This window comes from Gallinula chloropus, assembly GCF_964237585.1.
Source record: "Gallinula chloropus genome assembly, chromosome: 1".
Lineage (NCBI taxonomy): Eukaryota > Metazoa > Chordata > Aves > Gruiformes > Rallidae > Gallinula > Gallinula chloropus.
The window spans coordinates 85,105,455-85,121,032 of record NC_140085.1 but is presented as its reverse complement, the minus strand read 5'-3'; the positions used below and the strand labels follow the sequence as shown (position 1 = coordinate 85,121,032).

At 52.7% G+C, this 15,578-nt stretch overlaps 2 protein-coding genes across 3 annotated transcripts; one reads left to right on the top strand and one right to left on the bottom strand.

Annotated features, from left to right (window-relative positions):
• Nucleotides 1–6,374: 6,374 nt before the first annotated feature.
• GNB3 (G protein subunit beta 3) lies at nt 6,375–11,204 on the top strand (the record flags this gene model as incomplete). 2 transcript variants are annotated; one of them, XM_084279266.1, is made up of 9 exons in its annotated part: nt 6,375–6,431; nt 6,911–6,949; nt 7,093–7,199; nt 7,311–7,374; nt 7,480–7,642; nt 7,744–7,807; nt 8,755–8,956; nt 10,061–10,277; nt 11,098–11,204. In XM_084279266.1, the coding sequence occupies 9 exons, from the start codon at nt 6,375–6,377 to the stop codon at nt 11,202–11,204; spliced, it is 1,020 nt and encodes a 339-aa protein (XP_084135392.1). The 2 variants fall into 2 exon arrangements, with proteins under 2 accessions (XP_084135392.1, XP_084135391.1); XM_084279265.1 differs by having other exon boundaries at nt 7,744–7,810.
• Nucleotides 11,205–12,598: 1,394 nt separating this feature from the next.
• Nucleotides 12,599–15,291, bottom strand: CDCA3 (cell division cycle associated 3; the record flags this gene model as incomplete). The annotated part of the gene is made up of 5 exons (XM_084266122.1): nt 12,599–12,878; nt 13,281–13,402; nt 14,433–14,684; nt 14,966–15,095; nt 15,175–15,291. The coding sequence occupies 5 exons, from the start codon at nt 15,289–15,291 to the stop codon at nt 12,741–12,743; spliced, it is 759 nt and encodes a 252-aa protein (XP_084122248.1). The 3' UTR covers nt 12,599–12,740.
• Nucleotides 15,292–15,578: the final 287 nt, after the last annotated feature.

The window sequence follows — 15,578 nt, the reverse complement described above, 5'->3', positions numbered from 1 at the left end:
GGTGGGTGATCCCCTTGTTGGCACAGGGCCAGCGCTCCATGGAAAGGGAATTCCTCAATCTGTAACCTGGCACTTCCTTAATACACAAGCTTGGGAAGCCTGCACTGGAAACCCCTTCTACCTCCCATCCTCCCCAGGATCACAGAAAAAGAAAACTAGATGTGTGAGCTTAGAATTCTCTCTCCCTGGTGAGAGGTCCATTGCATTTTAGCACTTGTGTGTCTGTCTTGATGATTTGCCTGAGGGTGCTGGATGGTTCCTGCTTGACGAGGGCATGTTGGGGGGTGAGGGGCCAGTGTCCACATCTCTGGCTTTGCTTTGCCCAAAGGTGGCTTGGGTGATTAGACTGATGGCCTCCTGACGTCAGATGAGATCTGTTAAAAGGTATTTATCTCGGGCTTGGGCCAAAGCCGTGGGAGAGATTAAAGGAGATTGAGGCCAAGATAATCCCCTCACAGCATCCCACTAAAGTGGCTGCCAAAAGGCACGCCACCAAATCTTTTGGCACCCCTGGCCCCTGTGCCCAGTTCTGTTTTGCCCCATGCAGAGCCCAGTTTGCTGCCCAGGGAGGCTACTGACTTTCTCTTCCGAAGGCCACTGTGAGTGGCATTCTCCCCCTTCTTTTCCACCTTGCCCAGGACACAAGTGGCACACTGTCCCCAGGAAAACAGGAGTTCCTGTGGGCTGTGAGGTGCAGCAAGCCCTGCCCCAGGGGTTGATAATCCTAGTCTGTTATGGCTAATCTTCACTTTATTAGTTTGTTGCCGATAGAAACAGAGGGAGTCAAATCTGCCTGTGATGGTTTCTTTCCCTTCAGGAGCAGTGTGCTACTCTCTCTTTTCACCCCTCCCCATCCACCTGCTTTGCATTACATCCCAATCCGATTTCCCCAAGTCTCTGGTGTCTGATTTAATTTGCCTGACGCTGCTCCTGGAATCAGCCCTCCCCCAACCCCTCCCGTCCACAGCCTTCCAGCTCCCCATGGGGAGAGATCAGTCCTGGGAGAGGCTGAGGAGCAGAGAGGGAGCAAGGGACTCGCTGGGTGGACGGGCAGGACTGACTGGACGCCGCACGGGGACAAGGTGCTTCTGGCCGGTGGGGAGTCGTTCTCAGCAGGAGAAGCAGGCTGTGAGGGTCCTGCCCAGGGAGTACTGCAACCCACCTCGCTCAGCAGATCCCGGTAAGGATGCTGCCTTGTTGTGCCCGAGGTCATCTTAGTGAGTCTGGTACTTGGGACTCAGGTTCTTGATGTGATTCTGTGGGGACTCTTCATCCAAGGGGTGATCCTGCCAGAGGGTGTGGGAGGGAAGATCATAGTGGGGAAGGAATTTGGGTTATCATTGAGATGCCTTTAGGACCATGAGGGGCTTTACACTGGGATGGGGTTGCTCATTCTCACCTTGACAGGTAAACCTCACCAGTTTCCAGACTGGAACAGGAAGGTAACGCCTCCCCTCAGGGAGGACCTGGGACTCACTAACTACACAGCCCTGCATTCCTGCTGTGGCCCTGTGTACACCTCGTTACAGCTGGTTGCTTTTCTGTATGGAGAAGGAACCCTCAGAAAGTGAGGAGCAGAGCAGGGTAATTTTACCCTGGCCTTTGATCTCTATCACAGGAAAGGGGGATCATCTCTGTATCCGGCTCTGCAAGGAGCCCAGGGTCACCAGGGCGAGCATGCAAGGCCAACCAGGGATTACAGAGAGACCCAGGGATGCTGCCTATTAATACTCAGTCCTCCCTCCTGCACCTTTCCCTTTTTGATTTACAGCCCTCTCCCAGCACCCCAGAGGGACCACTCTCTTCCCAGTGTAGAGGAAGCTACCTAGAAGATAAGGAATAATGGGGTTCACCTCCCTTTTCTTCCCACCCATCACTTGTGCCCCAGTCCCTATAAGGAAGTGATGCAGATGGCTTAGTAGGACAGCCCCTGGGGTGCAGGCTGGGCTCCCACCATGGCATGGTGCAAAGGACATAGCCACTGCCCTGAAAAGTCATGGTGTGGCAGCAAAAGGTAGAAGGCAGATGATTCTAGATCCTCCCCTCAGCCTCACACCACAGTAGAGGTATTTGGTCTGCTACAAGCACACACCCAAGGTGTCAGGATGGGTCTGGTTGCCTGCAACCAGGAGTGCTACAGTAGATGCTTCCAGTAGGTTAGTCAGAAAAGGCAGAACAGGAAAGAACTGTCATCTTGGAGAGCAGAAGAAATAAAACATGATTTCAAAAGCCAGGAACTGTGAACTGTATGAGCAGAGACAAAACAGGGCACAGAAGAGGGCTGGCGTGAACCAACTGAGCCTAGGCACTGTTTGGCTGTGCCATACTCCATGGTGATGCTTGTAGGAGACACAACTCTGGACCAGTGCAGGTTGCAAGGTCCTCCTGTCAGAAGCTCTTTGCAATGTTGGCCTGGTGGTGTTGAATTGCTTTTTCAGAGGTACCAAAGGAGTTGGTTTCCTCTGCTGCTTAGCATCCACCCGAAAGAGCCCTTACTTCCAGAAGGCACGGAACGTGCACCGTTTAGAAGCCTTTCACATTAAAACCAGGCTGAGCAGCTACCATGAGCAGCTGTGAGCTGAGCCATGGCTCCACAAGAAACCTGCATCGCTAAGGTCCTGCTGGTCACGCAGGAATGTGCCTTGGCTGGACTCCAAACTCCATTCCCCTTTCCCCTGTTCTTCCCCCCCACCTTGGTTCACCCATTTCCTGTCCCAAATTTACATGACGATGTCAAGCTGTTCTTTTGCACACCTGCTGTGGTCTTCCTGGGAGGCAGCTGCACGCTGCTGGGGACCAGGTAACTCACTCCTCACAAATGGCACTGGGACGCGATGGGTAGAGGCGACAGGTGAAGCTGGAGCTGTTACTATCGCTCATCTGCAGCTCCTTGTCCTTCTGAGGCTGAGAACAATTCCCAAGTTCATTTAGAGCGTTCCCTCAAGGGGATTTACATGCTTGGACAGAATCCTGAACCTGAGCTGCACCTTCTCTATATTTAGCCCTTTTTATCCAACTGTGCCCCTGCCCTTTGATCTGTCTACCGGCGCCGAAAGCCCCTCATCTGCTTGTGCAACTTCACAGAGCAGGCGCTTGTGAACTGGCACTCCGGTGCCGGTGCCAGAGTTAAGAAAGGAATGCCTGGGGAAGGGGAGATAATGGGGAAAAAGCAAGAGAGATGCAAGGAAAACTGGGGATTTGGTGGGTAGTGAGGAGAATGTGTGAAGCCAGCTTCACCTGGGACAGAAATTAGAAGAGAGAACAAGGGTTCCATCGCCATGCAGGTCTGGATAGGTGAAAACAGAAGTCCTCAAAGAGAGACAGATGGACAAAGCTGTATGAAATAACAGCCTGGAGAACTTGGGGACCAAGCAGAGGAGACCGGAGGGAGAGAGTCAGAGGAAAGAGATGTATCTTCAGAAAAAGGCCATCCAGTGCATAAAGTTGATGGAAGTGAGGTAGGATCAGTCCTAGGGAAAACTGAGAGAGGGGAAGATGTGAATGGCAATGATAGGGCTGCTTTTCCAGTGCCTGGGAGTTCAGGTTTACCACTCAGCGTGCTGGTCAGCAGCAACTAGAGCTGGATGTCATCTCTGTGGCTTGAAGTTGAGGGCCAAATGCCATGAGCTAAGGAGGATGTGCAACCTCCTGCAGAAGGCTGTAGGACCTTCCCCAGCATCTCCCCCATCTGTCAGTTAGCTGAGAAATGGTGTGGGGTGTCCAGCCCCTTCCCAAAGGAGAAGTGCATACAGGTAGGCTTTCATGGCCTGTGTCATTCCACCAGGTGCATCCTTGCTGGAAAGAACCCTCTCATCCCTGTTCTGTCAAAGCATGACAAACAAAAAAACAGTTGAAAGGGTCCAGCTCAGATGCTGGTCTGTTCTCCCACCTAGCTGAGGCTGGCAGCCCCAGGCCACGGGGAGGCACGTGCCTCCAGGTCCTGACAGTGCAGCCCCAGGCTCCTACCCTGCTCCCCCACCTTGTGTTGGGGCCATTGCAGTGGGCTAGTAGCCATGTTCCCTGCGTGGGCATGGAGCAGCGAAGAGGCAGCGGTGTCGTGGCTCTGTTCTTGCTTGCAGGCAGCAGGTACAAGTCTTTCTCTGCAAAGTACAGCTTGAAATAGCCTCCCTCCTGGGATAAGCTCTTGCCTCCCAGGAGCTAGGGGAAACCCATACCTCCTGTCTTTCCTATACACAAGGCCATGCTGCAGGAGTCGTTTACCAAACAGAAACTCACTCTGACTGGAAGATGGAAGGAAAGCCAAAGAGATGTTCAGGGGAAGGGACTTTGAAAAGGGAGACTTGAAGAGCTCTACAAAGCAGTGAGCAAAGGTGGGGCTTAGGAGCTATCTGCATGTGCTTGCCTGTAGTTAGAGAGCAGCCTGGCATGGAAGGACACAGAGCCCCGTTGGCTGGAAGGAACAAGCCTGCAGGCAACAGGGCAGAGGGGATGGAGGCGATGTGACCCACAGGGACTAGGAGAAATTCTGCTAATGCAGAATGCGGGAGCATTTCTTTGCCTTGGGACAAAGCCCTGGTTCTAATGTTGAACAACACCTGGAGCACATCTGGAAACTCACACCTACTCAGGAGAAAGAGATTGAAGCAAATAAAGACCAGATTTGTCCACAAGAGTTGGAGATGCTATAATCACTGGTGAATTTTTCAATGCACATAACAAGAAAGAGAGATGAAAACAGAGATGCTATATAAGCATATGGTGAACCTGTATCTCAAATGTGGATTGCAGTTCTGGTTCACTGCTCTCTCTGCAAAAACATATCATCTATGCTCTGTAAACAACTGAAAACAGCTTAGAGAACAACGGAGGTAATAGGCTGCAACAGCTTACATGGAAGGAATGTCTAAGTGTGCTCTGCAGTCTGGCAAAGATACGGATAAAGATGAATGTGACAAGAGATCTATAAAATACTGAGTGATCATGAGGTGAATAGAAATCAGTTATTTGTTGGTTCTTCCAACTCAAGAGCTAGGGAGCACTGAGTGGAACAAGTTCTTTGCAGAGCCTGCCACTAAGCTGTGGAAGTCATCACCATGGGGTACTGAGGATGCTAAACTTTGACATGGGCACAAAAATTACGTAGGCAAATGCACAGGAACTTCCATAAAGGACTTGCATACAGTAATGCTGCCTCTAGATTTGGATGCCGATGAAAAGCTAGGGCTAGGAAAGTAGATTAAATATCACTATCTGCTTGTGTTATTCTTAGATCCTTCACTAGGCATACTGTTTGGGTTTTTGACTGGAAGCTGGAAGCTGTGCTCCCCCCCTGCAATGAAGCTTCCTCCTCCTGGAGCTGAGATGGACAGTTTGGCCATGGACAGGGAGAAGCTAATGAAGAGGACCCAGGGCTTGCTAGGGCTTGGAATAGAGAGATTAAAGAGGTGAGGGGACAAATGTGATCAGAGCCTCAGCAAGAGGCTCTGGAGTTCTTCAGCTTCCCAGTTTATGTGCAAGCAAGATATAAAGCTACAGGAGGGAAAGTTTAGATTAGCTGTTAGGGGGAAGTTCTTTACAGAGAGAGTAGTAAGGAGCTGGAACAAGCTGTCTAAAGAGGTGGTGGATGCCCCATCCCTGGAGGTGTTCAAGGCCAGGTTGGATGGGGCCCTGGGCAACCTTGTGTAGATCCAGGCCTGGAAGTTGGTGGCCCTGCATGTGGCAGGGGGGTTGGAACTTGATGATCCTTGGGGTCCCTTCCAACCCAGACCATTCTATGATTCTATGATATAAGACCAAACAGACCTTTAAGCAGGCCCAGTGTGATCTTCCCAAACACTAAGGGCTCTGGCCACAGCATGGCATTACCAACCATTCAGCCAATAAATGGTTGCAAAGCCTTTTTCAGAGATGCCTATGTGTGCATGACTGAGCAGGTGCCGATTTGTCATGGTTTAGCCCCAGCCAGCAAAGTACCACACAGCTACTCTCTCAGTCGTCCTCCCATGGTGGGATGGGGAGAAGAATCAGAAGAAAAAGGTAAGGGATAATGACAGTTCACTAGGTCAGCAAAGGAAGAGGAGAGTAGCAGCAATGCTAATAAAAGTATATACAAAGCAGGTGATACACAACACAATCTGCTCACTACCTGGAAACAATTCCCAGTCCATTCCAGAGCAGTGATCCTTCCAACCCAGCCAGCTCCCCTTATCTACTGAGCATGCCATGGTATGGAATACTGCTCTGGCCAGTTCAGATCAGCCGTCCTGGCTGTGTCCCCTCCCAGCTTCTTGTGAAAGTTAACTCTGTCCCAGATGAAAACCAGGACATCTTTCTATCTCATGCCTCTCTCCTTTGATTTGTCTCCCCAGAATCAAGGCTGCCCCACGTGCAGGAACCACCCCTAGGTCAGAAAGATGGGGGAGATGGAGCAGATGAAGCAGGAGGCTGAGCAGCTGAAGAAGCAGATTGCGGTAACGCTGGCAACAGTCACAGAAGTGCTGAGAGAGTGTCCACCCTGCTCTGACAAAGTTCTGCTCCTCAGCCACAGCTGGGAGCTGAGCTTTCTTCATCTGTATTTTTGGGGGGGCCTGCAGTTCTGCACAGCATTTTAAGTGATGAGAAAGTGGCCCCTAGTGTTGTGTCTGCGGAGGGTGTGGAGGGGAGGGCAAAGAGTGTAGTGTCCTTGGGACCTCCTCTGGGAGGCAGCTGCTGTTCTGCCAGGTGGGAGGATCTGTGGAAGGGGGGTATCATGGGGAACAGGATGCTGAGCAGCTTTTGACTGATATTTGACCTGGTGCCAAGGTGCCTGAGTCACAGACCAGGATCCCCTCTGCTGGACACAATCTAAACCCAGTAAAGCCACCATTCCTGCTTCTAGCTATGGCCCTGAATTTCACTTGCCATTGCACAGCTTTTTTTTCTCTCTCATTTGCTCTTGTCTCTTCTCCAGGATGCCCGGAAAGCCTGTGCAGACACAACACTTGCTCAGGTAAGGGACAGGGCTGGCTGGGCAAATAAGTGCGTGTCTGGGGAGCACCACTCTAAGGAGGACTCTTTCCAGCTGGGAAGCAGAGGAGCAGTAAAACTCCTGACAGTCCAAGATTCTTTCTTTTCCCCCCTCTCTTTCCTCAGATTGTGTCTGGAGTGGAAGTTGTTGGCCGCATCCAGATGCGGACCCGAAGGACCCTGCGTGGACACCTGGCCAAGATCTACGCCATGCACTGGTCCACAGACTCCAAGTGAGAGAGATGCTGCTGACCTGCTGGTTGCAGGGCAGCACGTGGGTGTGAAGGGCAAGAAGGCTCTGATGGGAAGCGAGCTACTAACACCATTTTGTTCCTCTCCCACAGACTTCTGGTCAGTGCCTCACAAGACGGGAAACTGATCGTGTGGGATACATACACAACTAACAAGGTAAGAGGGAGTCAGGTGGCTGCAGCAGACTGGGGCTTTGGAGCTCGTGGCCTTGTCCTGCTCTCTCTGCTGAGGGAGCCCCAACACCGTTTCTTGTTCTCCCAGGTTCACGCCATCCCTTTGCGTTCTTCCTGGGTCATGACCTGTGCCTATGCCCCTTCAGGCAATTTTGTGGCCTGTGGGGGCCTTGACAACATGTGCTCCATCTACAACCTCAAGACTCGTGAAGGCAACGTCAAAGTGAGCAGGGAGCTCTCAGCCCATACAGGTGGGTGTGCCGCCTGCCTGCAGCCTGGGTGCCCTCTCTTACCAAACCTCTCTCCTCTAGCCTTGCCACTCCTCTCATATGTGCTTGTTCCCACTTCCCAGGTTACCTCTCCTGCTGCCGATTCCTGGATGACAACAGTATTGTGACTAGCTCTGGAGATACCACGTGGTGAGTGTGATCACCTGCATCCTGGTGACATGGCCTTTGTCTCTTAGAGGCATAGCACTCATCATCAAGTGCAGTGCTTTCGCTCCACAGGAGTCCATTAAGGATGAATTGTTCCTACATGGGGAGGCCATACAGAGCACCTTAGGAAGATATATCTCTTCTCCCTCTCTTGGCAAAATAGGTGCTACTTTTCCCAGTTTAGGTCAGATCAAGATGCAGGTCTATTGGTGAAGCACTGGTGACCATGTTTTAAGCTTTTTCAAAGCACAGTGTCATTTATCTCAGGACAGAAAACATTCTAAATATATGTGAAGCCCCCCCTCCCCCTCCGAGTCCACTTCTCAAGTCTTGACCACTGTGCAAGGGACATCTTCAAAGCCAGTGCCTGGACACTTTGCTTCCTGGCTCTCAGGTCTTGCTGCGTGTGCCTCAATGCAGTGCTGAGTCATTATTCTCCCCCACCCCATCCCAACACCTGCTTTGGAAGAACCTCTTGACTGAGGATGAGTTAGGATATGGCATTACCTCCAGAGATCAGGACTACATGGTCCTCCTTTGCCTGGCAGTAATGTAATGATCCCAGTGAACACTGTCCGTGTGTCCTACCAATGTGGATACAGCACACCTTTTTCAGCTGCTTGCTTGTGGGTTCCTCCTACCTCCTCTCAGTATTCCCTTCAACTGTTGCAGTTATGGGAATATGGTCACACCTCACACCCCAGCCGTAGTCTAACTCTGCTTAGGCAAAGGTATGACCAGCAAGAGCTGTGAAGCTATCTCCTGTTGTACAGAGCTGACCCCAGTGATGCTCTCACACGTTTCCCCATGCTGTAGCCAGGCCCATGGCTTCCCTCCCTTTTGTTTGCAAATGGAACAGCTGTTCAGCCCAGCTGTAGGTCTGTTCTGCCTGGATTGGCTCTGAGAAGTTCTCTCCTCTCCCACAGTGCACTCTGGGACATCGAGACAGGGCAGCAGAAGACTGTGTTCCTGGGTCACACCGGTGACTGCATGAGCTTGGCTGTCTCCCCAGACTTCAAACTCTTCATATCTGGGGCTTGCGATGCTACTGCCAAACTGTGGGATGTGCGGGAGGGCACCTGCCGTCAGACCTTCTCAGGGCACGAGTCTGATATCAATGCTATCTGTGTACGTGTGCTGTGTGAACTCTGGTGGGGAGGCAAGGAAAATGGGAGCAGGGGGGTGAACCAGCTCTGAAACAGGGTCTTGGGAAGCTCTCACACTGGTGTGGGGAAGAAGGGTCTCAGAGGCCTTTGGCCCCATGAAGCAGGGTGGAGCTGAGTTCACTGAAGTTCAGGGGCTGGCTGTTCCCTGGCACATGTTAAAAGCCTTGGTCAGTGCACTGCTTGGGCTCAGCTAGCACAGCGTGGTCTGTGGAGCTCAGTGCACCAACACAGGTGCTGGTGTACCTTTGCTCATAGCAGCCTTTGGGAATCATGGGTCAAGCATGCCCTGGTGAAAGACATAAGTGAGCAGAGGGAATACCTAACTCAGATGAGGCTCTTCATCAGCTCCAGACAGCAGAAGCAAAACTTAGGGTTAGAGGGAGATCTTCTGAAAATGAAATCTTCACAGGAGGCAGCACGGATGTTTGGGGCAAAGATACCCCTCAGAGGCAAAGATTCAAACCAGAGCCCTCAAGGTGGCAGGACAAGAAACGATGTCAGTTTAATCCCATACAGCTGACCAAATGAGTCTGCTGGCAGCCTGCAATGTCTGCTGTTTGAACCACCCTCCACTGACCTTGAGTAGTACAGCTTTTCTCACGTGTCCCGTGGCTACCCTTGTCAGCCATATGACTTTCTGCCATACCCACTCCTGAGCAAGGACACACAAAAAAGGAGTGTGTATGGGAAGGTTAGGATGAGAACCAGAGAAAAGCTCTTGTAGTTCTCAATGATGCCAGACCCCATCAGGGGAATAATGGGTGGACATTTGCCAAGCTCCAAAGTAACAGCTGCAGTTAAAGGATGATAATCCTCCCCCAAGCACTGGGACTTGCAATAGGTCAACCCCCTAAGTAATTTGCTTTCTTGAGGTGGAAGGGGTTTACTAGGTCTTAGGAGGATCATCAGTCTCTCCCTTCAGCAGACTAAACTCTTATGATCCAGTGTCTCGTCCTGCTGAAAAGTCACCTCTGTGGCTTCCTGGTAGTCAGCAGGGAGGCAAAGACTGGAGATCTTTAGTCAGGAGGACACGACCTGACTAAAGTCTGGCCTGTGTATTCCTCAGTTCTTCCCCAACGGTGAAGCCATCTGCACTGGCTCCGATGATGCCACTTGCCGCCTCTTTGACCTCCGGGCAGACCAGGAGCTCATAGTGTACTCTCACGAGAGCATCATCTGCGGGATCACATCAGTCGCCTTCTCCCGCAGCGGGCGCCTCTTGCTTGCTGGGTATGACGACTTCAACTGCAACATCTGGGACTCCCTGAAGGCAGAGCGTGTGGGTGAGTAGCTCCTGGAGAGCCCTCTCTAACTCCCTGCAAGGTCTTCTGTCGCTACCAAGGCAAGGAAAAGACCTTGATTTTTCCTGAAAGGGACACATCCTATACTAATGAAGCCAAACAAAGCTTCCTTGCACTTAAGGGCCACCCAATAACTAGTACAACTCTCCTTTGCGTAGAAGAGCTGTTGTTTTTAATATTAGGGAACGATATTGTTTCAAGGGTGAAAAAAGCATTAAGTTCCTATTAGCTAAAACTGCTCACAAGCACCGGTAGCATTTCCTACTTTCAGCTAGCCTCTGCCATCTGCCAGTTCCAGCTACTCACAGTGCCACAAGCTGAGCATAGACCTGGGCTTCCATCCAGTATCTTTGGATACTCTGTGATGCTCAGACACAGAATACACCCAAATGTATTTCTTCATTCAGAAGTGTCCCCTAGACCCTGAAAAAAAAACAAACCCAAACCCCCCCCCCCCCAAACCCACAGACCACCAACAGCATTGCTCTTTCTCAGTCTTAGCAAGGATGCTAGCCTTTCTTAGTCCTACCATCGCTCCAGGGAGAAAGCAGTTGTATGAAGATTCTGCCAGCCAGACCTTCTTCCCACGTACATTCTTCTGTGGCCAGTCCCACAGCTGGTGGTTACAGGCCGTGCACAGATGTTCCTCTCTGTGTTTGTTCTTGTTAGCCATGTATTCACTGTAACCTGTTATGCAGGAACAAACAGCGCGATACACAGGGGTGTAGGTACACAGCCTCAGCATCATCTTCTCTCCTAGGCTCCAAATTCCTTTCCTAACCTCTCTCCTTTCCCCCTGTAGGAATCCTTTCTGGCCATGACAACAGAGTGAGCTGCCTGGGAGTGACAGCAGATGGCATGGCTGTTGCCACTGGCTCCTGGGACAGCTTCCTCAAGATCTGGAACTGAAGATGGCAGCAGAGAAGGAAAGAACAGCAGAAACATGGCCCACAGCCCAAGCCCATGCAAACAGCATCGTCAGCTGAGCAGAACAAAAACACCTACCTACCACTCCCACTTGTCTCTAGACACAGGTCACTTGTAGGGGTCTCCCAGAGTGAAAGGGAAAGGAGAGGTCGTGGAGGGGGACCGGGGGAGCTGGGAAGCAGGAGCACACACACTGGCCCTTCACCTCTGAACAGGCCCAGCAGTTTCCAGCTTTGTGCAGGCTTGAAGACCTGCAAGACACCGTTCATTACATCTCATGACTTTGCAGTAGAGTTCAAACACCCTGCTTCTTCCTTCAAACATCCCTACCCACATCGGCACCCATCCTCCAGAGGACTCCTTATCCAACACCTCTGTCCCAGGGTACACTGTGTCCCTGATTTAACTGTACCTAACTTCTCTGTGCAGCTGTCCTATCTCCCTGCAGACAGCCTCAGAGACATACTATCATGCAACCTCAAACAAAAAGCTAGCACCAATTTGGCTCATTTTCCATTGGGAAACTTAGCTCATATCAACTATGCATAAATAGGGGAAAGGTAGCTCTCACACCAAACAGAACACTGGGAAATATTATATTTATTCTTATTTATTGTCTGCTTCTTGCTCTTCCTTCTTTTTGCCTCACTCCTGCATTGTGTGGTGACCTTGTCTAACCAGTAGCCATCAGTCCCTGTTTTCAAGTCTGTTATAGATCTTTATAGCCCAGACAAATAAAGAAAGCTCACATAAGCACTGCAGGCTGTGTTTTTTCCAGCATTGCTATAAGCCAATACAAGCATAACTCTCCTTCTGTGACTACAGACTGCTCTACCTCAAAGCACCCAGCGGAAGCACCGAGAAAAGGCTGTTAGTTCCCAGGCTTGCTAACCCTAGAATAGAGCTAAAAATGCATCCTTACAAACCTTGGAGCTTTGAGCTCAGTTACAGGACATAGTCAGCCCCTAGCCCACTTGCTGTCTTACCGTGGCTAGGGTGCCACAGCTCTGCTAGGGAGAGACAAAGGTCAAGAAGGTAGAGTGACTTAACAAAAGGTCAAGATATTAAGACACAGGATTATCTCACCCTATTCTGGATCTCACCCTCATGCCAGAGCCTTGCAACAGGGTACAGTCCTTTGTATACAGCTAGTGTCAGGCCAGCATAGGTGCAGTAGAATACCAGAAGTGACAACATTGCACTGTGCAAGCAAGGTTTTTCTACTGTCCTATCAGGACACAGACACAATCACCAAAGGTTTTAATACAAATTTATTTACTACAGATAGAAGCTCTACAATGGGTAAATACAGCTAATATACAACAGAAGACCCAAAGTCCATACTGTACAGAAGATATGCAGAGCTAGGAAAGAGCACGTGCACTCTCTCCCCAAAAGGGACAGGTGATAAGAGTGACCACAGATGTGGAGTTTCAGTCCATTACAGGATTTTTCACGCCTAAAAAGACTTCTAGAACACAGAAGCAAATTACAGCAAGATCCTGGAAAATGAAATCTCTAGTTCTCCACAAAAGGACACTGTTGATTCTCTTTGTTCAAGTCACTCCAAGCACTGTTCCCAGATTTGAGGCTCCTGCTCAGTTCTACTGTCACTTCCTTCTCCCCACGGCTCTCTCCCAACACATGCCTCTTACCCTAGAGAAAGAAAAATCCAAAACATACAGTGTAAATGAAGCACAAGCTAACTGAGGGTTAGTTAATTCTCAGTGGAACACATTGCCTGTTTCCAGGCCATTCAGCTTTGGTTCTTTTGTGACAATGTCTAAAAGTGATGGACTTCCCACAGCCTAAAGAGAAAGGTAGCACTGAAATGGACATACCATGTTAAGGGCAAAATGAGAGATATCAGACAAAACCTGGAAGCATCTAGGGACAAAACTGACCCACAGAAAACACACTTATGAAGTCACTAGGCTCTACAGGCCTGAGATGCCACAGTCTCAAACTGAGGCCCTACAAGACACAGGAATGGAAGGATTTGGCTTCATTATTTTTCAGCCCCGTGTCCCTCCCACAGTACGACCCATTAAGCTTTACCTGGCGGGAGGCAGGAGCACTGGGGGAGTTATCATCTTGCAAGATGCTGAGGGGAGAACGGCAAATTCCACCAGATGACGCCATTATTTTGCTGTTGGCCTTGCGTCTTACGGGCTTGCTCCCTAGTGACAGAAGGAAGCACGTCAATGTATCATAACAAGGCTGGATGGTCCTGGATTTTTAATGCTTCCTGGCCTTCACGATCTAGCTTGCTTGCACAGCAAAGACTGTTACCCAAAGACTCACAGGTAAAGGGATCACAGAGTAGTTGAGGATGAAAAGGAACTTTGGAGAACATCTGGTCCAAACTCCCTGCTCCAACGGGACCACTAGTTGTCTAAGACCATGTTCAGATACGAGTATCTCCAAAAACTGAGACTCTATAACCTCTCTAGGCAACCTGGTTCATCCTTGGTCATCCTCGCATCAGAAAAGTGTGTTTCCTGATCTTTAGGCAGAACCTCCCATGTTCCAGTTTAAGCCCACTGCCTCTGGTCTTGTCACCAGGCACCACTGAAAGAGAGCCTGGTTTTCCTTTCCTTGTGCCCTCCTTTCAGGTATTGGTGCATATTAATAAGATTTCCCCTCCCCCAAGTTTCTCCTCCCTAGACTGAGGAATCCCAGCTCACAGCATAGGAAGTGCGTTCAGCAGGAACCTTTCTGAAGCACACAGTCTGTGTTGAAGACTCCCAGCTCCACAATTCAGTTGTAGCCCCCTCACTACCCAGCTCTGCCTACGGAGAAACTCCAAGGTCTCATGACAAGGCCTCCACAACTACAGGCCTCTCTCCAAAAAGGGGAGAGCTGACATTTTCCTCTTCAAGAAGTACACTTACCCCTTGATTTTGACTGCTGATATAAACCACAGCTTTTTCAACTCCTGGCAGAAGTCACTTTAAGGAGCCGTTCTCAAAGGGGCCACCTTCCTGCCAGCTGCAGAGCCCCAGGGCCACACTGTCTGAGGCAGCGGGAGACAGCCAGATCGGGGTGGAGGCAGGGTGATAGAGAACAGACACAGCCAGGCAGGAAAGCAAACCTAGAGAAGGGCCCGCCGACCTGCTCATAGCCCAGGCCGCGCAGCTCCCCGGGCACACGGAGCCTTAGCTGCATTACCACCCCTCCCCACCCAAGCCTCCCCCAACAAGAACTTACCCGAGGCGAAGCCAGGCCCAGCAAGCCGGGCTGGCCGAGCCGGGGCCTCGCTGGGAGAGGGAGACCTCTCCGCCTCTTCCCCCGAGACGGCGGCCGCCTCCAGGCCGCCCGCGGGAGAGGAGCTCCGCCGGGCCGGCTCCTCCGCTGCCGGCTCCTCGCTGGGACAGGCCGCTCCCGGCAGCGCCGGTTCCTGGGCCGCGGCCGCAGCCCCAAAGGCCTCGCTGAGCTGCTTCACCAGGCAGTCCACGCTGTCTGCCGCGGACGGAGAGCCGGGTGAGCTGCCAGCCCGCGCCGGGCGGGCAGCCCACCGCCCCCCCCCTCCCACCCACCCACCCCGGGACAGTCCACCGCCCCCCCGGGACAGCCCCCCGCGCCCCCCTCCCACCTCCCCCGGGACAGCCCGCCGCCCCCCCGGGACAGCCCCCCGCGCCCCCCTCCCACCCCCTTCCCCGGGACAGCCCCCCGCGCCCCCCCCCCACCCCCTTCCCCGGGACAGCCCCCCGCGCCCCCCCCCCCGGGACAGCCTCACTCACCACTCGACGCGGATCTCACAGGCGTGCGGAAGATGCCGGGCGTGGGCGAGCGCGGGTCCCGCTCCTGGCTGCCGCCCGCCGCCGGCTCGGCGGGGCCGAGCTGAGGGCTGCCCACCGGGGAGCTCACAACCTGCGGAGAGGGCAGGCGTGGGGGTGGCGAGCCGGAGCCCCCGAGAGGCGGGGAGGGACGGGGCGGGCGGGGCGCCTACCTCGATCGGGGTGCGCAGGATGCCGGCGCTGGGGGAGCGGGGGTCGGTGACGTGCGCCAGGTGCCGGTCGCGGAGAGCGGCGGCGGGGGTAGCTGGGGCGCTGCCGGAGACCCCCATGGCTGAGGAGCGCAAAGGCCGCCGCTCCCCCGCCCCTCCCAACGCCGCGATTCAAATCTCGCGCGCGCCGGGCCGCGCCGCCCTATTGGGTCCCGCAGGGAGGCGGGGCCCGGCCTGCCCCGCCCCCCCGGCCCGCCCCCGGCTGCCCATCTCCCGCGAGGGCCGCCAGGCAGCTCAGCAACCCCCGCCCGGCACGTCCCGTCTGGCTGGCCGCCGGCCTGCTGTCAATCTTCGGGGGTCTCGGCACCGCCCCCGCCCCGCTGTACGCCGCTATTGGTCGAGAAGCC